Raw genomic sequence first — 22,353 nt, forward strand, 5'->3', positions numbered from 1 at the left:
TATCTCTAAAACGCCATATATTCCAGAACCATCGTGTAGCTTGATTAATGTTGCTATAGCAACTCTAGCAGTGTAGATTTCTTTTCGCTGATTGGTTATAAGCTCCTGGAAGGGGCGGGGTTAGCGTAAGACCCGGTAGCAGTGCAGCATCTGGCGAACTGAGCAGCATGGCGGCCTCCGGAGAGGATGAACGATTTGATGCAATGTTGTTGGCTATGGCCCAGCAACATGAAGGAGGAGTGCAAGAGGTGAGAAATTATTTAAGGCAATGGTAATCCCTGTGTTTTAATTTATATTTTTCAAAATCACAGTTGTTACAGAAGTCAAAATATGTTCAAGTCGCTTTAAATGCTGCAAAAGTTGGCCAAGGCATAACTATTGCGTGCGTTTTTTTTCTTTTAAATGTAGCTTTCCTGCACACCCTTCATGTTGTAGGGCTTAAATATTGCTGTTCCTTAGGGAAATATACCAGAAATTGGATTTGATCTTACTCACTGAAGAGGAAGTCTCAAAACTGTTGTCTTCCTCTGACCTTACTACCTGCCTGCTTGATCCCATTCCTACCAAACTTCTACGTAATGCCAACCCCTGTCTTATCAAAGCCTTAACTCATCTATTCAATCTCTCACTCTTTACTGGAATCTTTCCCTCCCAACTGAAACATGCACTTGTAACCCCTATTCTGAAAAAACCCTCCCTTGATCCCTTCAATCCTACTAACCTCCGACCTATCTCTCTGCTCCCATTCATCTCCAAACTGCTTGAGCGCCTAGTCTACAACCGACTGACGCTATTCCTCTCTGACAATAACCTCCTGGATCCCCTACAATCTGGTTTTAGATAACAACACTCCACCGAAACTGCTCTAACCCAACGAACAAATTACCTCCTATCGGCTAAAGCCAAAGAACACTACTCGCTACTAATACTTCTCGATCTCTCTGCTGCTTTTGACACTGTGGATCACCCTCTTCTCCTCCAGACTCTCCGCTCTCTTGGCCTTCGTGACACAGCCTTATCCTGGTTTTCATCTTATCTCTCAGATCGATCCTTCAGTGTCTCTTACAATGGGGAATCATCTTCTCCCTTGCCTCTTTCTGTCGGGGTTCCCCAAGGCTCTGTCCTGGGCCCCTTACTATTTTCTCTCTATACCTCCTCACTTGGCAAATTAATCAATTCTTGTGGCTTTCAGTACCACCTCTCTTTCCTCTCCTGATCTCAACCCAGAGCTTCTAACTCGCGTCTCTTCCTGCCTGTCCGCTTGGATGTCCAAACATTACCTTAAATTAAACCTCTCTAAGACTGAATTGGTTCTCTTTCCCCCATCCAACGCCCACATTGTTCCCGAGGTATCTGTAACGGTTAACAATTCTACCATCACCCCATCTTCCCAGGCCCGGTGCCTTGGGGTTATCCTTGATTCTGCCCTCTCCTTCACTCCTCATATCCAATCACTTACCAAATCATGTCACTTTCACCTAAGAAATATTTCCAAAATACGATCATTTATCACCCAAGATGCTGCCAAAATTCTTATTCACTCTCTTATAATATCTCGCCTGGACTACTGTAACTCCCTGTTAATTGGCCTTCCCCTCCAAAGACTGTCCCCACTCCAGTCCATAATGAATACTGCTGCCAGGCTAATACACCTCTCCAATCGCTCCTTCTCTGCCATGCCAATCCCTGCACTTTCCCACTTTTTTTTTGCTCCTACAATAGAACTGCTGACCATTGCAATGAGATTCTACCAGGTTTTCCAGCCTCTTCCTTGGCCCATTTACAGAAAATAATCTCCTTTGATGTGCAGCGCAGTTGCTGATTCTGCTCCTGCCACTAACACGCTCTGCACTTACCTCCTTGGTGTCTGAGAGGGTCAATGGGGTGCTACATCGCTAGTGCAGAGATCGCTATTGTTCTCTCTGCATTAGAAAAAACAAATTTCCCTTTTAATAAACAAGATATTTGGCTGTTAAACATAATAGAGGCTGCTTTTTTAGTGTAAATCTTTCGCTTTAGAAGGAATGTAGCAACTTTAGAAAGATACAGGATATCCCTGACATAGGCCCTGTTATTTGTTGTTCATGTTGTGTTTCACCAACATCTGGGTATTTTTGTATGCTGTATATAGTTCATGGCTGAGTATGGTGTGCAAACTCATATATTCAATGGCACGCAAGTTAAGGCCCCCATACACAGGCCGATAGAAGCTGCCGATATCGGTCCCTTGGACAGACTCTGCAGCTTATCTGCCTGTGTAGGGGCAGAAACGAGCGGGCTGGCCGACCGATATCTGGCCTGAAATTGGGCAGATATCGACCGGCCGGGTTAGAAAATCCAGTCAGATCGGGGACCGCATCGGCTCGTTGATGCGGTCCCCGAACCGACTGCCCCATTGCCGCCTACATAATTATTATTATTATTTTTTTTTAACTTCAAGCTCCCCAATATCGCCCACCCGTGGGGATATCGGGGGAAGATCCGCTCGCTTGGCGATCTCGCCAAGCGAGCGGATCTTACCGTGTATGGGGACCTTTAGATTTTCAAATCATCTTCCTTTATTGCAGATCTAATTTCTTTGTTTTTTTTCTCTCCCTCTAAAGTTGGTAAACACATTCTTCAGTTTTCTGAGGCGCAAGACTGACTTCTTTGTTGGAGGAGAAAATGCTGCAGCTGAAAAGGTGAGAAAGAGCTGAACAGTTGTTCACCAAATTTTTGCAGAAATGCATTATATTCGTGTTGAAAGCAAGGTTACAAAAACAGATGAAGCCAGCTAATATGCTCTTTCAATATACAGTATGTTGGCTAACTCATCAATACACAGCATGTTAACTAGTTCAGTCTGTTCTTCATTAGGTTTCTTATCTGGCCTCCACATCTATGATTACATGTATACTCCTTGTTGACCTATAATTTTTTTCCAGATACTCAAGTTTGATACATTGTCATTTGTTTGATATACGATGTGACTAGTTAGTTGTTCCCTGGAGAATGTTTTTCTATGTATTCTTTTTTTTTTTTTTTTTCTAATTTCTGTTATAATCAGTTTGTTAGAACAGTTTCTCCACAGGGGGCAAACCTACATTATGGTTTGTTGATAAATGTGGCAGCAGATTCTCAGCAACACAATAATGTTGTGAGAAAAGCTGTTGATAAACAGGCTGATGCGAGTTGCCTACTCCAAATTGAGCTGAAAGCCTGTTGGTCTATGTATGGGCCATAACCATGGCCGGCCTGTTGTCTATTGGGCAGACTAGAAAATCCAAGGACAGCATTGGGCTTTTAATTTGATTGTTGTCACTGTGGGACAGTTGAATGGATAAACCCAACTGACCAAGTGGTCAGTTTCAGCAAAGGGTTTCCAAAATTTGTTTTTTCTCTACTTACATGTTTCTTTCCCTTTAATGCAGAGATATACTGTGTGAATGTACAAATTATTTTTTTTTTTCTACAGCTCATCACCCAGGCCTTCAACCACCACAATAAACTAGCTTTAGCAGCTCAGAAACAGAAGGATGCTGATCGTCTGGAGAGAGAGGCTGTGAGGCAAGAACGGGAAGCCAAGAAAAAAGAAACGGAAGCTGGAGAGTCCAGAATCACAGAGCTCACTGATGAGGAAGCAGAGAGACTACAAAAAGAAATTGATAAGGTTAAACACTAGAAAATGAGAAGCCATCACTTATTATATTTCCAGCAGTGCAAATATTTTTAAACATTTTTTTTTTGATTTGCAGAACAAAGAGAAAGAGAAGGCAACTAGAGAGACAGAGGAGAAACCAGAGCCTGAGAAGGTAAGGTTATAAACAACAACAAATAACTGTTAGGAGAAACACTGATGTGCTCTTGGAAAAATATGATCAATGTAAAGTGATGTCTCAGCAATAGTGAAGGAGGAGAATAATAGGCTGTGATTGCTGGTTTTTGTATTCTGTAGGATGGAGAGGAAGAAAAGGAGGAGGAGGAAGAAGATGATGAGAAAGATAAAGGAAAGCTCAAACCAAATTCAGGAAATGGAGCCAACCTTCCTCATTACCGCTGGACACAAACCCTCTCTGAGGTTGATGTAAGTGTTTGTAAAGAATGTTGCTAAATATTTAGTCGCGTGTGATGTCCATAGAAAGAGCCTGGACAAAGGGAACTAAAAATTTTACCTCACAATTTTTTTTAGTTTGTTTTGTGGATTTTTATAGATAACTTTCCTACCATTTTAGCTCCAATACTTTATTCTTAAACAGCTGTCAGACACAGTGGTTTCAGACATGCTGTTTTCCAGACTGGTGTCCTAACATTAATCTATGTGCATATATATGCTAAAGACCACTGACACAGAGGAAATGACAGCAGTTACACCACTGACTGGGCAACCAGCTCAGTATTGCATGAGGAGAGGTTTTTTTATGCAAAATCTGCTCTTAGTATTGTTTGTTATTCCTGTACATCTGAGTTTTTGTTTAGATTTGTGGGGATGAATAATTGTTTTTGGTGTTTTTCCTAGTAAAAATGTGACAGATTTTTTTTTTTTTTACAAGGGGAGAGACTGAACTACCTACTGTGACCCTCCATAGATCTTAAAGGAGAAGGAAAGGCTAATAAAGAGTTAATCTCAAGCTGGGAGTGAGTTCTTAGCATTCTTGAGGGAGGGGGGAGCAAGAGAGAGGAGACAGCAGAAAGCTGTGTGTCTCTGGCACAGGAATTACCAACACAAGAAATCTTTTCACAGAGAAGTCAGTGCAGCGTTTCTGTGAGTGCTTATGGCTGTATTTACATAGACCTTTCTGATAAAGCTTACTTAGTTTTTACCTTTCTTTCTCCTTTAAAAGAGATACTGACAACAGAAATCTAACCATTTTTACATCTGTCTTAACATTGTCTTTGCATGTTTTTTTTACTTAAAAGTATTTGCTCGATGCGTTTACATTCCTGATCCCCTATGTTCCTCTATGAGGGGGCTGCCATATTTGTGCAGCAGTAGTCCTTTAGCATTAGAAACTGTTAAAGTAGAAGGAAAGGTAAAAACAAAGTAAGTTTTATCAGAAAGGTCTATGTAAATATGCCATAAGCACTTACAGTAATGCTGCAGTCCTCTATGAAAAGAGGCACAGGATTTCTTTTCTCCTATTTTGTACACGTTCTTAGGGTATCTGACTTCCTCTCTCAGAAAAATCCTTCATACCCAGGCCAGAGTCTGAGCAGTTCTCTCCCATAAGAATTCATAAAACCCACTCCCCCCACCCTTAAGAATGCGTAATCTAAACTATAACGGCTAAACTGCAAGCAGGAAGCTATGAAGATCAAGATAAAATGGCAGCTGCAATCTTAAGCAAACAGTGAAAACTTCTAGGGCTCTCTACTCGGGTATAGTAAAGCTTTCTGCAGAATAAATATAGCATTCCAAGTGGCACTAATGTGGTAAATCTATTGGTAGTAAAATGCTGAAATGACTGTCCCTTCTTAATCTGCCATTTAAAGCAGAAGGAAAGTCATGTTGGCAAAAGAGTCAGGTTTAGGAACTTCCAGTAACAATTACTTACAAAAGCAGCCCTATCAGTGAAAAACAATCAACATGACCTATAGGTAATATTTAATGTACATTAATATTTTGAAGAGCAGTTTTTTTAGTGTCAGTATCACTTTAATAAGAGATTACAGATCTGGCAATCATCCAGGTATATGTTTAAGCCAGGCAGAGTGTTCGCACTTTGGCATGCTCATTTCTGCTCATAGAAGCACCAATATTTGCAGTTCCATTAGTTTCCAAACAAACTGCATAATGATTAGTTCATATGTGGACCCCTATTTTGGTTTGGATGATCAAACCACAAAAATTAATGTGGAAGAAGAACTGATTAATTATATGTTACTAAATATGTTGTTATATGCCAAACCATACAACTTATTGGGCCAACAACTGTGGTGAGCGATTGGACCAACCAACATACAGGATGTTCAGTTGGATCAGAGCAACATGGTCATCTGTGTGGGTGAAACAACCAACTAGTCAACCTATGGTAACTGTTGGATATCTTGTTATTTGGCCCATTAGAAATCAGCTTTATGTGAATTTGGATAAAGTTGTTGAATAGCCTTACATACTAGTAAAAAAGTAATTTTTGTATTGCTCCCTCCCTGGAGGTAAGGAGCTGACCTGAAAGTTGGTTCAGGGTTGTGTCTCACTGTAACTGGATTTGGTTGGGTCTAATTTAGAGGCTTTACGTGGCCGGGTCTCTTGTGCTTTACATGCTTTTATTACAGTGTTCATCTGGTTGCACGTGGAAGCTAGCATGTTCAGCAGCAGTTAAACAGCCAAAGGCTATTTATGCTATATCTTAATAGTTCTAAAAACACAGTTAAAGGAGAAGAAAAGGCTAATAAAGTGTTAATCTCAAGCTACAGACATACCTTCAGTTCTCTCAATAGTGCCCCTTAAGTCTCTCCATATTTTCCTGTTCAGATGATCTGAAGCGTCATAGTAAAAAGAAATGCTGAGCTCTGTAAACAAAATTCCCATAATGCCAAGTTCCTGCACCAAGACCAAGACCCATGTACATGTGCAGTGTGTAAGACTATGAGGAAGCTTCCTGCTGTATAGCTCAGATCACTAATTCCTAAGGGAGAGGGGAGCATAGACTCTGGCATAGGAAAAAAGGAGACAAGAAATCATGTGTTTCTTTTGATAGAGAACTCAGTGCAGCTTTTCTGTGAGTACGTATAGCTGTATTTACATAGACCTTTCTGATAAAGCTCACTTCGTTTTTACCTTTCCTTCTCCTTTAACGAGGAAGCATTTTGTTTTCTAAATTCTATAGCTGTTTATGCAACTTTATGCAACTTTTTGCAAACTGCTGATTAAAGGAATACTGACAGTATATAATTTCAATAATTTCGTCCCCAGGACCTGATAGCCTGGTGATGGTACCTTTTTGAATTGCTGTATTTTCAAAACTAAAGCAGCCTGAAAATGTTAGCACGACTTCTTAAGTAGAGCTTTAGGCAGTAAGGTTACTGAATGCAAGCTCGACTACCTAAGAAGAGCTTAATGCAGTAGGGTTACTGAGAGCAACTATAGTGAAGAACAACCAAAAACCCAACTTCTGGTTCTGCATAGGCACTGTGGATTGACTCCTGTCTAAAAGTTTAGGGGATGTAGTCTCAAAATTATACTGACTAGCAAAACAATGTACCACGTCCAGAACATGTGGCATATATGAAACCTTGTACCCCAGGCTGGTGCCCCTGTTCGGAGAGAACAGCACCAGCCTGTGGTACCTGTAGCGCTTCCTCCTTCCTGCCTCAGTGCGCGCGCATGTGCAGTAGAGTGAAAAAGCCGAACTTTAACAGAGAAGTCGGCTTTTCACTCTACTGCGCATGCGCCTGTCGTTTAGTCCTTGCAAAACGAAGCCAGAAGGAGGAAGCGCTCAGCTACAGGTACCCTGGGCTGGTGCTGTTTTCTCCTAACAGGGGTACCAGCCTGGGGTACAAGGTAAGCGTAAGTCACTTGGGGGTGCCTAACATTTTGGCACCAAGTGACTTAGCCTTTCCTTCTCCTTTTAAAATGAGGAAAAATAGCCATCACTGTTGTGCTTATTCATGTGTTGACAGCTCTGTTGCATTGTATGAAAAAGGTTTGAAGACAGCAGTAGTGAAAAGTGGTAATGCAAGTCACAAAGTGACCATTCATTTACAATACCTTTTTAAGTTAAGCAATTTCAAGAAATGGTAGATAAATTAAACTAACCTGATAAAGAAAACTAACCAAGTTTGTGTTACTGTGATAGGGACCATTCAATTATAGCCTTCACTGAGGCAGGAACTTTAATGCATCATCTATAATATCTGAGAAGTGCCAGAATATCTAAAAAGAATATGGTTGCCAATCAAATCTCAATTATTTAATTTCTCCTTCCTTAGCTGGTTGTGCCATTCCCAGTTTCTTTCCGGCTCAAAGGGAAGGATGTGCAAGTGGATATCAAACGACACAGACTGACGATTGGGCTTCGGGGACAAAAGCCAGTTTTAGATGGTGAACTGTTTAATGACATTAAAGTTGAGGAATGCTCATGGCTAATAGAGGATGGAAAAGTGGTAACAGTGCACCTGGAAAAGGTGAGTCTGTCTGGTGTCTGTGTGACCTGCATTCTATTTACACTTCTTCTCCAACTAATCCTTTCTGTATACCCTGTAGATCAATACAATGGAGTGGTGGAGCCGCGTTGTCTTAACAGATCCTGAAATTAATACTAAGAAAATAAATCCAGAGAACTCCAAGGTATGTTGTGTATTATTTCAAATAAATTATAAACAACACAAAATAATGTAATGGCTATTGCAAAAAAAACATGAAGGCATTGACTTGACACTAAAAAATATGGACTCTGCATATTCACTGGACAATTTAAAGGGCATATTATTGTATTTATTGACGATTCAGTCCTTGAGTAAATCTGTAGGGTGTCATTTCTTTTTATAAACCAATATCATGCTTAATAGTATGCATTATAAATGTTGGACTTTTTATATGTTAAAAAAGTAATTGACATTGGTTCTACAAGCGTGTTTTGTTCAGGATATATACGGTACATTGGTTTAGGTAGTCAATGGTATCCTACTCGAGGTAATGTTCAACTTCTGTTAAAGAAGGGGAGGGTTTGGGATTACCAGTGAAGGTTCAAGTTCCCCGGGAAGATCCTGTGGGACTTTTTATATTTACTTTATATGTTCACTATTCACCTTAACTGTTTGGTCTTCAGTTGGGAGTCTCCATTTCAAAAATACCAGGACCTGTAGTTCAGGATGCCTTGACTTGATTTTCCTGTATATACCCTGCAGGTAGAATGTAACATATAGCAGGCAAGAACAGTGTTGTATCTATAGAAATCATTCACCTAAAGGCCTCCACTGTGTTTCCATTAACTCTGAAATCTCTTATGCTAGTAGTAGTTTACAGAACACTGGCAAAGGGAGCAGACAGCCTTCAAATGACTGATTAATACAAAATAAATTCTTACTAAAGTTATGCTCAGCCTGTGTCTGTTAGTTCCGATGTCAGCAGGGGTTTTTTTTGTGTAGAGCTTGACTATTTCTGTACCCATATGGTATGAACTTCATTCTGTGTCCATACGTCATGCATCATTTGTCTGGGCTGCTTTTTGAACATGATTCATGAGTTTGCCCAGGAGCAACAACTACTAGCAGCCAATCAGTAGGTAGCGTGTATTGGTCACCTGACTAAAAGCAAGCATCTTACTGGTTGCTATGCGTTACTGCTACTGGGCAAACTTACATATAGGGGTAAATATTTAAAATTCATATATACATTCAAGTGTTCATATTTCAGGCAAGTTGAACCTTCATCAAAGATTAAATTGCCCTCCCTGTAGGTGAATCACATTTTGGTATTTACACCATAGGATAGTCAAATGTCACCAGTTTTAAGTAGACTCCAGCAAGAGTTCAATAGGTAGCCAATATAGTAGGCAGCCAATATAGTAAAGTCTTACACTGGACCCAGATGGGAGATTTAGTGCCCTACAAAGTCTTCCTATATCTTCAAGCAGTTAACTGAAGCGCTTGCTGGGAATAAATCCAGGCAAAAAACCCGTTGCAATCTGTGGCCAGTGCTGCACAGTAAGATTTAGTAGTTCAGGCCATAATAGTAAGCCAAACAAACAGATCTTTCTCATATATGCCCACCTTGACGTGGATGATATTGGATTGAGCCAACTGTTCAGACCTCAGGCCAAATGATAGGATTGTACTGATGGGATGCAGGCCATCAGGACAAGGACCACATCAACGACATGATTTTTATACCTGCCCAATCAATATCTATCTGATTTTTGGCCAGATATTGGTCTGGCAGGCACATCTTAGTGCCCCATACACAGGCTAATTAACTGCCGCCTGCTGACGGTGGAGAAAGTGATTTTTGGCCAGACAAGGCAAAGTCTACTAACAACTTGTAGTATATTTCTACCATATATGATAGCTTACCTGCTTTATCTCCCTTGTTGTTTTTGCTTGCCTAGCTTTCTGATCTAGACGGTGAGACCCGCAGTATGGTGGAAAAGATGATGTATGACCAAAGGCAAAAATCTATGGGGCTTCCAACTTCAGATGAGCAGAAAAAACAAGATATACTGAAAAAGTGAGTATGAAAATAAAAGGAGTAGATCTAGGTAAAAGTGCTATGCCAGCTTTTTTCTTAAATAACTAGTGTCAGTAAAAAGCAGTGATTTAACAGTAAAGTGTTATTACCTTGAAGGGCAACTTTTTTTTTTTTTAGTCATATATTAGTCATATATATATATATAAGTATTTTTAAATCACTGTGTGTAGGCTGTTTTTCTTTTGCCATTTTTAGCTCAGAGTAGCATCCTGCTGTACTGTACGGTTGTAGAACAGAAATGTGATAAGGAGACCTAATATCATGATCACACCTTTAGCTTATAGGAAATGTGTTCACAGGTTTGTGTGTGTGATATATGTAAATATCTGCAGCTCTTCAGTAAATTTACCTGGCCTTTTAAATTTGTGTCCTTTAAGAATTTAGTCTGTAATTATGTTTTATTGCAGGTTCATGGAACAGCACCCAGAAATGGACTTCTCCAAAGCAAAGTTTAGTTGAAACTATACCCAAAGGCTAGGTGCTTTACTCATATCTCTTCAAGTATAAAAATACAAGGTTTATTACAAGTATCCATTTAATGATTCTGCTTCTCCAACAACTGTAATGTATTCAGAATGCATTGTATTAAAACTTTAACATATTCCACGTACCATTTTCTCTGTGAAATACCAAAACCTACATTAGACGGTGGGATTTACAGTATGAGCAGTGTAAGAGTTGCAGTCTGTTTCCTCCTTTCCACAGGCAGGCCACGTAGGACCCTTTAAAGGCATGCTTCATTTCTTGCAGCATCACCTACCAATGAGGCTATTTGTCCTTTGTTCACATACACACATATATGTACAGTTGAAATTCATTTGTAAGTTCCCACTTTTGAAGTGTACAGTCAAAATATTCTGCCAACAGGTGAAAGTGATATGAAAAGAAACTAGATCCATCTGCAAGTTCTATAAAGTGTCTATATATTTATAAGAAAGAAAAAAAAAATCCACGTGACCATGGTTTTAAAAATCCTATTTAAATGTTCATACAACAAACATTATGTAGTTCAGTCCTGTTTACAAAAAATTCCAAAAGAAAGCTTTCCCCCTAATCTGCACTAACAGAAAAATAGAATCCGGGCAGCAGGATAACAGTAGAAATTGATAAAAGGCTGCGTTCTTCACCTTTTGAAAGGAACTTTAATCCTGTGTTTGATATTGCACTTTACCATTATGTACATCAGAGTGGCTCTGTGCTCAGATCACCACCTTCATTTAGAAGATTCTGCTCTCTATAGTCTTTAGTTAACAATATACTTTTAGCAGAGGTGTTCCTGAAGAATCTGTCTCTGTGTCCTGTAAAGAATCATCTTTCAACAAAGGTGTCCCTGTAAAGATAACCAATGAAAAACCAGTTAAAGTGCATTCATAATGGAGACTTATGATCACCCAACCGCAAAAATACATTAACAGGAGAGCCACGCGTGACTTCACACTTTTTAGTTATACTAATGTTCTATCAAACATTTGACTTTCATTTTAATATCTGTTCTAAAACGAGACAAGGTGACATTTAAGTATGAAATGTATAAAGTTAATGGATATTACCAACATATTTAGTTCCGGACACTGATGTAAAAGCTTGACTAAGAAATATACTGCAAATTATGTAATCTAACCAAAAGCAATGGGGGAACAATTTCTAAGAATTCTTTGTTAGTCAGTTAGGTTTTATTTTATAAAAACTAACAGGTACTGCGATCTTCAATAAATGCCCTCCATCTACTTATTTGTATTTGTGGGACTTTGTACTGACCAGTGGCTTTTTAAAACAAAAAAATGTGTAGCTTTTCATTGTTCTCCAATGTCTATATGTAACAAGATTACTGTTTGGCTTTGACATTACCTTCTGTCTTAAAGGGTTCCCCTACCTAAAAACTGTTTTGCACAGTGGAAGAAAATGTAATTACAACAACTTTCTGGTATTTGTTAATGTTTAATGATTTTAAAGTTTAATATAATTGCTATTAAAAGCAGTATCTTTCAATAGCAAATAGATTTACAAAAACTTTCTAAGCAATATGCATTTAAGATTTAATTGCTGTAATGTCATTTTCTTTTATTTTGCAAAAATGCTTTTTGGTGGAGGACCACTATATGGCAGAGCATATTTCAGTGAATCTATTGGTCAGTGTAATCTCCATTTTAAACTACTGCACGTGTTTTTAGGGGTTTCGTAGCTGCACAAGGCACCCACAGCCATTTACCAGTGACGATCTGTGCCTTTAAAGGCACCCTAGTAGCTCCCCATCTTCTTTCCTGCTAATTTAGTGCACATGGATCTGTGCTGCTGTAATTTATCTAAGCTTAGGGGCTGACCCACAATATACTATATATAGAATATAGATGTCATGAAACAAGGCTAATTAGCAATTGGCAGCTTTGAAACTAGTTTGAAATCAATTTGCATCAAAAAGTCATAAGCTTCTATGACAAAACTAATTTTGTATTTAATTTACAATGATCCCTAATCTTAGCATCAGCAGCCACACTGAGCATTTGTGTGTGTGTGTATATATATATATATATATATATATAAATATTTAAAAAAAAAAACCCGGCATTTCTAGTCACCATTGTTATAAATTTGAACATAACAGCCAGATGGCAGCATGTTTTAATTTGACTATCAAAATGTGCCATAACCCTTTCAAACCATTTATAATTCTCCCAATGTTTGCCTAAGACACTAATGTGCAAAATACACTCCCATCACCCTGTGCTCAAAGAAATATATGTGAGCCGCCTATCCACAATTCATGTGACAGAAGAGAGTGTGCTCAAACAGCTGCGTCACCTGTTTCTTTATACAGCATATTCATTGAGGACGGTCAGGGGACAAATGCCTAACCCTTTCTTTTGGAAAGAACAAAAAAAAAATGCCACAATAAAAAAGGGACAAGTGTTTGCACATTGAACAAATTTCTACTCATACACTTTAATTCAATATAAAACATTATACAAATAAACATGCCTTAACATGTTCTATTATAGAGGCCTACACCTTTATACACCTAAAAACCTGAATACAACAAATAGAACTTGAGTTTAAATTACATTCTGACTATACTTAAAAAAAAAAAATCTCTTTTTTGCCATTATAAAACACTAATTTAAAAGTTGGGATATTTTCACTGAACTTAACCCCCCTTAACTGGCTTCCTATTCTTGTTTAGTTTAATGTAAACAATAGGAAAAAAAGTATATTCAGCACATGCCCTATTCATGGAGATCATACTGAAAATGGGCATATACTGTCCCTTTAAAGGAGAAGGAAAGGCTAGTAAAGAGTTAATCTCAAGCTGCAGGCATATCTTCAGTTGTCTCAATAGTGCCCTTAAGTCTCCCCATATTTCACCTGTTCAGAAGATCTGAAGCCAAACAAGAAGAAAAAACACTGAGCTGTGTAAAGAAAGTTCCCATAATGCCTCACTCTTGCACAGACACGGAGACCAAGTGAACATGCTCAGTTAGTAAGACTGAGTCAGCTTCCTGCTGATTGGCTCAGATCCACATTCCTAAGGGGGGGGGGGGGGACACTGAGTTCTTAGCATTCTTGAGGGAGGGGGAGCATGAAAGAGCAGAGAACAGAAAGCTGCGTGTCTCTGGCACAGAAATTACAGACACAACCAATCTTTTTTCAGAGAAGTCAGTGCAGCGTTTCTGTGAGTGCTTATGGCTGTATTTACATAGACCTTTCTGATAAAGCTTTCTAAGTTTTTACCTTTCTTTCTCATTTAAACCAGTGATCCCCAACCTGTGGCTCAGGAGCAACATGTTGCTCTCCAACCCCTCTGATGTTGCTCCCAGTTGCCCCAAAGCAGATGCTTACATTTGAATTTCTGACTTGGAAGCAAGTTCTGGAGGACCAAGTGTCCTGCCAAACAGAGCCTCTTGTAGGCTGCAAGTCCACATTGGACTACCAAATAACCAATCACAGCCCTTATTGGTCAACCCCAAGAAACTTTTTTCATGCTTGCATTGCTCCCCAACTTTTTTTATATTTAAATGTTGCTCATGGGTAAAATAGGTTGGGGACCTCTGCTTTAAATTAAGCATACTTAATACACAGCCTCTCTAATAAAAGCTTAAACCATGAAAGAGTTAAAGGGATTCTATTGTGATTTCTATGGTGTTCTTTTTATTTCTAAATTACATCTTACACCTCATATAATTCGCTCTACCGTTTAAAGTTTTAATCTTAAACCTTAAGATGTATTTTTTTAAGTTGTAAATCATTGTGCCTGATTCTGAGCTCATGAAAGTCAGCGATACACATTGGAATTGTTTTCAGATAAGCTATTCCTTTTCCTACTCAATGTAACTGGAGGAGTCGTGACTTGGCTGAGCTGGACTTGAATTTTTACTATCGAGTGCTTATTCTGATATCTGCAGTTAGGTGGGGCATGTAAGCATTTTAGCAATGCAGGTGTCAGGGAGCTTCTATCTTGCTACCTTCCCATTTTTCTGCAGATCATCTGCTGGGGGAGGGGAAGAAAAGGGGGTGATAACACTGCAGCTTGCATCGCAGTAGTAAAAAAGAGTCACATGACTGAGCGCACCTGGGAAACTAAGAACAGGTCTAGCCTCATGTTGAATTTTTCAAAACAGATTTCTGTGTTCCCCTGGCCTTCAGTGTAGCCAGAAACTGAACACACGGAGTACTACAAAGGGTGTTTTGGTCTCTTTGCTAAAATATATGAAGTGCCCCCTATGGCTACTGACTGTATACTCTGAATAAATATTTGTAGAGCTGCATATTCTACATTTGCAAGATGTAGATAAGTCAGAAAGGTAGAATACAAGAAATTAGAATCTAAAATGGATCACATGAAAATGAGTTAGGACAGGTCAGACAATATTTTGACACAGTTGGCAACATATTTATTTATAAATACACTGCACTATATTTTATATATAAATATACACTGTTTTAAATGGGGTGGGGTATTTTAATGTTATAAAAGGTGTAAAGTCACTTCTAGCAACCAGTCAGCAGGTAGCATTTACAGGTCCAAAATTGCACAAAATACCGGCACAACAGGATTTGTTTTAGCGGGATAAACCCTGCTGTTTTTAATAGTAGCAAACCATGTAACGTTTCGGGGGCACGCCCCTTCGTCAGTCTGACGAAGGGGCGTGCCCCCGAAACGTTACATGGTTTGCTACTATTAAAAACAGCAGGGTTTATCCCGCTAAAACAAATCCTGTTGTGCCGGTATTTTGTGCAATTTTGGATCGTGGTGGAGAGTACCGACGTCTCTAAAAGTTCTGTGCACCAGGTGGAACAGAGTGGAAAGGCCAGGGTGTGCTGGTGAGTGTTGATTAGCATTTACAGGTCACCAGTTTAATAGCAAACATTTTTATTTCAATGGTTACTGTGCCTTTTATTACACACGGGGTGGGGGGGGGAATACCTTTATGTCCTTACAAAATGTATATATAACCATTTCAAAATAATATGTGTGTTCACCAATTGCAAATATGTATCAGCAGCACCTTGGTTGTTATCTTAAATTTGTTCACTGATTAGTAACATTAAAGGGGCAGCTTTATCAAAATGTGAGATCAGCGCTTAATTCATAAAAACTCACACATATTCTATTTATTCTTATGGGATTTTTAGAAGAATATTTATAATAGTTTTAATTTTCCCCCCACTGAAAAATGTAATAGGAATGAATAGAATGTGGGTGAGTTTTATATATTAAGCTCTAAACTCACATTGATAAATCTGTCCTAACAAAAAAAAAACAAAAAACAACATTCTAAATTGCTATACTGATCATCTGCGGCATGGGCTCTACATACCTGATTGACCATAATATTTATATATTATATAGCCAAATTGAATCCAATGTTCCATTTTGGTTTATGTTAACCCCACACTGAACATTCCTGTTTTCTTTAGATGCTTTACCACCTTTCACAGGAATCAGCACTTGGTTTGTTATGACTGCTACTATAAAGAATCTTGTAAGTCTCTAGGGCTCCAGCAAAAAGGATTGTATTCTAAATTAGCAAGCATCAAATGCCATTCATAGCTTTCTACACACCCAGTGAGCTGAAAAGCATTGCACAAAATAGAACTTCTTAAAAAGACACAGTATTACAAAGGCTATCTACTTATGCAACTGCAGATTATATCTATTATTAGTGCTTACTGTTTCGTTTGTTGTTTTCCACAGGCCATCAAGAAAGTTAATATACTGTTTATTTGCAAGAACATCTGCTTAAATCTTTTATTTCTGTATTAACTTGTATATTTAAAATAGCATAAAACAAAAAAAATGCACATAAAGCTCAATGTGGCGCAGAGGGTCCACAAAGAGGGCACCGTAGCCCCAATTTATCATGCTTGACAAAGTGAGGTTGCAGTACACCCCAAAACACTGCATTGGTCTGCTTTCCAGCAACTCAGTTTTATATATATTGTGGGTATGAGCTAGAAGCCTGGGACATTTAATCCCCTGTCAAAATAGAACAGAGTGCTCAGGTCAAATTATGTTACTGTAGTTAAAATAAGCTATTTTTCAGAGGGGATTCTCTGCCCCTGGCTGCCTGAGATAGACTTTTCAATGCTGCTCCCCGCGCCTAATGTTTGGAGCTTTAGTGTGGGTGGAGAGGGGCTGCATGACTAGTGCAGGAACCGCAATTGCACTCTCTGCACTATAAGAGCTGAAATTCTGATTTAATCATCAGAATTTTGTCTTTTAAAGTTACCAGGAGCGTCTTTTTGATGCCCTTGTTAATGTGCAAGAAGCAGCCACCTTATGGCAGCAGCTCCCCTGTTTATTTACAGTAGCCACAATATGCATTTACTGTGTGGTAGGTATTACCTTGCATTCTTTCTTCTGTGCCTCACTAATTGTTTTTCCTAGACTCTTGGGGCAATGTAACACTCTGTGGTGACTTTTAGTAGCTTTAGTGTCATTGTTCTGCATGATAACATAGGGGTCACTTTTTAGCTATTCAGAGGAATCAAATGTAGTACCTGAACAGATTATAATTTTATTTCACTAGAATTTTTTAACTTCTGTTTTCTTTTGTCGCTTTGATATTTGCAATGTTTCTTTGCAAACCAAGGGGGTGTGGGCCCAGGTTCGTTTGCACTCTCTGCACCCCCTTTAGTTACGCCACTGATTGTGGTGATCATTTAGTTTTAGAAATGGCCCATGCTGAACATTAGGAATAAATGGTACATATAGCAAGCTTTATGCACATTATATCATAGTAATTTACTAAAAGATGAAGTATTTATCATCAATTTCATTTAATAAATGCACGATGAAATGTACCCTATGGTGAAATATAGATTAGAAGGCACCGAGGAGTTCTGTAACTATATTAAGGAACCAGGCTAAATGTTAAGTGCTTTTATTCACATCATAGATCTTTAAATTTTGGGTATTTTGACTTTTTTTTTTTTTTTTTTTTAGCACTGGTGCATTACTTTTATAATACAAAATATCAGAAATAAAGTGCATGCTTTAATAAGGCATTAGGAAATGACAAATGGCTATTCGGTTATAAAATTTTAGTTATAAAAATTTAGGAAGTTTTTGAAGGAGCTGGTTGTTTGGGGACATAACGGTTTGGAGCATTTGGGGTAGAACGCTGTTGCACAGAATGCAATTCAGAGACAATTTAACTTTTAGAAGTTAAGAGTGGGTAGTTAAAATCTATATTTTTCAGCCTTTATTTCATGACATAATAAGGAAGTACTTTAATGGATATTGTGTTATCTAAAATATGAATTACACACACTTATGGGCTCTTAAAACTCGAATGTTTGCTTACTTGTGTAATAAGACTGAACTCGAATTTGTAAGTTTTCAAGCTCAAAAAATACTCGAAAAACTTGAAAATCTTGAACTAAAAAAAATTGCTTGAATTTTGCCTAGGACAACTCCCATTAACTTCTACATGAACTCGCATGCTTTTAGATGCCAAAATTTTACATTCGAGATTTTTGCAATCAATAAATATCGAACATTCAAATTTTTGACCGTTAATTTGAATATTGGGAGTTTTAGCACAAAAAAAGTGAGAAAAAAAAAAAAATTGATACAATGATAAATCACACTTTGCATCGCTTCGTGCAACTTTTGATTACAGAGATCTATCGCGAACTGCTCCATGGGTTCTTAGGGCTCTGGCACACAGGGAGATTAGTCGCCCGCGGCAAAACTCCCTGTTCGCGGGCGACTAATCTCCCCGAGTTGCCTACCCCTGCCATCCCACCGGTGAACATGTAAGTCGCCGGCGGGATGGCAGACGCGGCGGCACGATTTCGCGCAAATCGCCCCGCCTGCCATCCCGCCGGCGACTTACATGTTCGCCGGTGGGATGGCAGGGGTAGGCAACTCGGGGAGATTAGTCGCCCGCGAACAGGGAGTTTTGCCGCGGGCGACTAATCTCCCCGTGTGCCAGAGCCCTTACACTTAAAAACACAAAATTGAAATGTACCTGGTGTGCTGTATCTCCTCATGTTTCTTGCTTTGAGGTCTGATGTTGTCTCTTCTGATATCTGTACATCCAGATCTGCAAGTGAAATCAGGAAAGGGATAAGACTAGAAGGAGCTGATAAAAAAAAAAAAAAATCATAATAACTGAGCACTGGTTTAACTAGAGGCCAAGAAATTAAAGCAGAATTGCCCCCCCCCCCCCCCGCCCTTTCAACCAGAACTTCCGTTATTTTCAACTGCGATTTAGATGATGCATAGGAATGACTTGGACTTAAGAGCACAAAAGTAAAAATAAAGCTAATGTTTATGTTAAAAAAAGTTTAGTCATATGCATAACATATGAAATAGCAAGTATGGTATATGTTTCTCTATGAGACTTTATTAGTGTTACTGGGATTTTAATCCCACCTACAATATCCAGCCATTTATCATAGCCTTTCTTGTGGAATTGCATTGTGCCACTCTCAGGTCTCATGTGTGGCGGTGATCCCTTAACCTCAAAATGCCTAAAATTCAGACTTCAAAGACCTAAACCATAGAGAAATTGAAATGATTTCTGAGCACAAAGGCAGTCATCAGTTGTCAGTAATACAGCCTGACTCACATAAACCTAGAACTGTATCTGCAGGTCCTATGTTGCCTGGAACCAGGTAAAAACATACTGAACTAGCAGTTAAAAGAAAATGTATTGGGGTAAACTAGGGGATTCCTGAAACACACATGGAAGTGCCTATGAAGTGTTACAACACAAAAAGAGCTGTAACTTGCAACTACTCCTTCCCTAGTAACAAAAGTGCAGACCCTCAGTGTGTGAAATTTTCTGTGTGCAAGCTTACTTATTTATGTCCATTAAAAACAGATCAGCCCTTAGAGACCCCTATTATTATTGGAATTCTGTGATCTTATTACAATTTCAGCAATGGGGCAATATTTTTGTTTGCTCAAAGTTCAGTATATAGGCCCTATAAATGTTGGCACCTTAATACGGAATAAACATTTTTTTAGCCCACTAACACATTATTTAATCTATATCCTTGTTTGCTAAAGATTATGGCCCATCAACATAAGAACAATTTTCCGCACCATCTTGGCTTGTCAGTCCAGACTCATGCATGGTGTCATTGCCACTATCAGGTGCCTTGCCATTATTCCGGCTGTTATGATGCTGCCCTCCATATCCCTTTTCTCCTCCACGTGGACGAACTTTACGAGTGCTGATACGGATAATGCCCCGCACCAGCCGGCATTCTGCATCCTGCTCTTCCAACTGGTAATCCTGCGTCAGACTGTTAATCAAATCTGTTATCATGCTGCTCTTCTCCAAGAAAACGGTTTCTGAAGTACACCTTGCTAGTTCATCAATTTGATGGAGACTGAACAGTTCAGTTAGCTTTTGCCATATCAACACATCTATTTCTGCACTGGACATGGAGCTGCTCCACCTCGAAAGTTCAGGATCAGACTCCTGCAATGAATAGTAGTCACCGGCAGAGCTGCGAGGAGCAAGTTGTGAAACAGGAGCTGTGTAGTCTTTTGTAGCCTCTGTGTCTGTATTGACTGGACATGGCTGTTTGTTGTAAACAGGAACCCCCAATAATTTAACATCTGGATAACTAAAGCTGTTACCAAGCCCAGCTTTCTTTCCCCTTTCAATAGCACGTGGAGGATGAGGGCTGCCAGCAGGATGGCCATTGTGGGGACCGATATCTCTGACTTCCAAGGGGTATGCAATATATATATCAGGGTCTTTTTGAAGGCAGCGACTGCAGGACACTACATAACACAAAACTGCTTTATAGGCAGCCCATGCTCTGCAAAGTGAAGGGCAGCAAGGAGGCTCCTCAGGAGGTGTTTCAGCAGAGCCTGAAATGAATGTTATGTCTTCAGGGGGGCTCCTTCGCCTGGAGGTAGACTTGTTTGCCGGCGGTGTTGGTGAGGTACGATGGACTGAAGCATGGTTATTAAGGGGTGAGGTCCGCCCACGTGGGGCAGCCACGGGGTTGGGTCGGGGCATTGCTTCGCATGCAAACCTGCCAGTGAAACAAAATATATGTTATATTATTTTATAACTGACCCATAAAATTACAGAGAAACATTTTTTGGAAAGGTTTTGCATGCCTTAAAATTTAACACACTAGGCTTTGTGTAAAAGACAAAAAATAACCGAGTAAAGGAAAACGACCACAAAACATTGACTGCACATACTGATTTTCTATGTATATTTAAATGTGTCTTACAACCAAAGATGTATAGTATGGTCCCTAGTGTGTCTGTGCTTAGATTTTCATTTAATCTCTCATTACTTTTCCTTCAGCAGCAAAATACTCATTTTACTTCATCACTGGGGGTAGCACTAAAATAGTGTAAGTAAAGAGTTCAGAAGACAAGTGTCTTATGTTTTAACACGAATCATTCTGCTGTCCATAAACTATTTGGTGTTTGATTTTCACATTTAAGGGAAAAACCTGTTGTACCATTGTCCTAACTTAAATAGTTTCTATACAAAAACAAACCCAACCTGTGTCCCTGTCGCTACTGCTTAACTACTGTTCCCATCATCCCTGTAGAGCCGACGCCTGGTTAAAGAACAACCTGGGTGGGGGGTGGGGAGTAGGAGTGTTGCGGGTCACTTACACTTCAAATCAATATACTCTAATCACCTATCGCACACCGCCCACAGTCCCGCTTTTCGGGACTGTAGTCCCGGATCGCAGTCCCGGATCGCTGCTTAAACGTCCCGCAAAGCCGTTAATACCCAGTTCCTTGACTCCTGCCGGACAGGTAAATCCGACGTCACAAGTCTCGTCTCGCTTCTCGCAAGACTAAGGCGTGACGGCAGCTACAGGTATATAAGCGCGGTGAGACACCTTATGGGAGTGACGAGGTGCCTCACTGTTGCACAATATCAAGGTGCTGGTGAGACGCAGGAGTCTGTGCAGGTCACGGCGGGCTGCGTGCGGCCGCTAACAATTTATTTCTTTGCTCTCACCTACCGCTTTTGTCATAGTCACCGACCCCAGAGCTCCCATTTGTTCATGGGAAGTTTGTTTTATTTGCAGAGCTCTAAATGGTGCTATTAGGGATTCTTCTCCCAGTAAGGAAGGACAGAGTATTGTGCCAACTTGTGCCGGTGAACTGAAGCAATCAATTTATTTGGTTATTTTTTTCTACTTTGAAGGCCCTGGTATTCTCACTATGTCAAGGCTGAGATAGGAAGAGATAATGGATAAAATATACCAACCATAATCTTTGGTTTTTAGGCTTTTTTTTTTTTTTACCATGAAGCAGGTCAAATGGTCAAGAGCAGGAGGGCCCACTGACACCTGGGCCCACCTGGAGTTTTCCTGGTATCCTGATGGGCCAGTCCTACACTGATTCTAAGATAGTTTTCTGGGGAGGAATGCATCTTGTGATTGTAACATGAAAATTAGGTCTCAGGCATGCACACATTTTAACTGTTCCCTGCTTATGTGACCCACAATTCATAGATTTAGCAAGCTGTTCAGAAATAATTTACATGAGACTATCTCCTGGCTCCTGATGACATTAGAAAGAACCCCAGGTAAAATCTCAATACTTTGGGGGGAATTCACAAAAGTGGAGGTAGCCCTTTTTTGGAGTAAAAGTGGTGGAAAACACTTTCTCCAGATTCACAAACTGAAATCCGCCTAAATTCCAACTTTTCCTTTTTTGTTGAAAGAAAGTTTACAGACACTTT

At 39.5% G+C, this 22,353-nt stretch overlaps 2 protein-coding genes across 4 annotated transcripts; one reads left to right on the forward strand and one right to left on the reverse strand.

Annotated features, from left to right (window-relative positions):
- Window positions 1–155: 155 nt before the first annotated feature.
- Window positions 156–10,624, forward strand: nudc (nudC nuclear distribution protein). The gene is made up of 9 exons (NM_001253789.1): window positions 156–248; window positions 2,604–2,681; window positions 3,455–3,649; window positions 3,735–3,791; window positions 3,935–4,063; window positions 7,909–8,103; window positions 8,183–8,266; window positions 10,026–10,144; window positions 10,573–10,624. Exons 1-9 carry the CDS (start codon window positions 168–170, stop codon window positions 10,622–10,624), a joined length of 990 nt encoding a protein of 329 aa, NP_001240718.1. The 5' UTR covers window positions 156–167.
- Window positions 10,625–10,682: 58 nt separating this feature from the next.
- Window positions 10,683–21,488, reverse strand: kdf1 (keratinocyte differentiation factor 1). 3 transcript variants are annotated; one of them, XM_031896165.1, is made up of 5 exons: window positions 21,270–21,486; window positions 19,719–20,665; window positions 18,637–18,711; window positions 12,965–13,023; window positions 10,683–11,495 (listed from the first exon to the last, which is right to left on the reverse strand). In XM_031896165.1, exons 2-4 carry the CDS (start codon window positions 20,647–20,649, stop codon window positions 12,986–12,988), a joined length of 1,044 nt encoding a protein of 347 aa, XP_031752025.1. In that variant the 5' UTR covers window positions 20,650–20,665; window positions 21,270–21,486; the 3' UTR covers window positions 10,683–11,495; window positions 12,965–12,985. The 3 variants fall into 3 exon arrangements, with proteins under 3 accessions (XP_031752025.1, NP_001072939.1, XP_031752024.1); NM_001079471.1 differs by lacking the exon at window positions 12,965–13,023 and having other exon boundaries at window positions 10,687–11,495; window positions 21,270–21,369; XM_031896164.1 differs by lacking the exon at window positions 12,965–13,023 and having other exon boundaries at window positions 11,066–11,495; window positions 21,296–21,488.
- Window positions 21,489–22,353: the final 865 nt, after the last annotated feature.

The sequence above is a fragment of the Xenopus tropicalis genome, chromosome 2 (genome assembly GCF_000004195.4).
Source record: "Xenopus tropicalis strain Nigerian chromosome 2, UCB_Xtro_10.0, whole genome shotgun sequence".
Taxonomy (NCBI): domain Eukaryota; kingdom Metazoa; phylum Chordata; class Amphibia; order Anura; family Pipidae; genus Xenopus; species Xenopus tropicalis.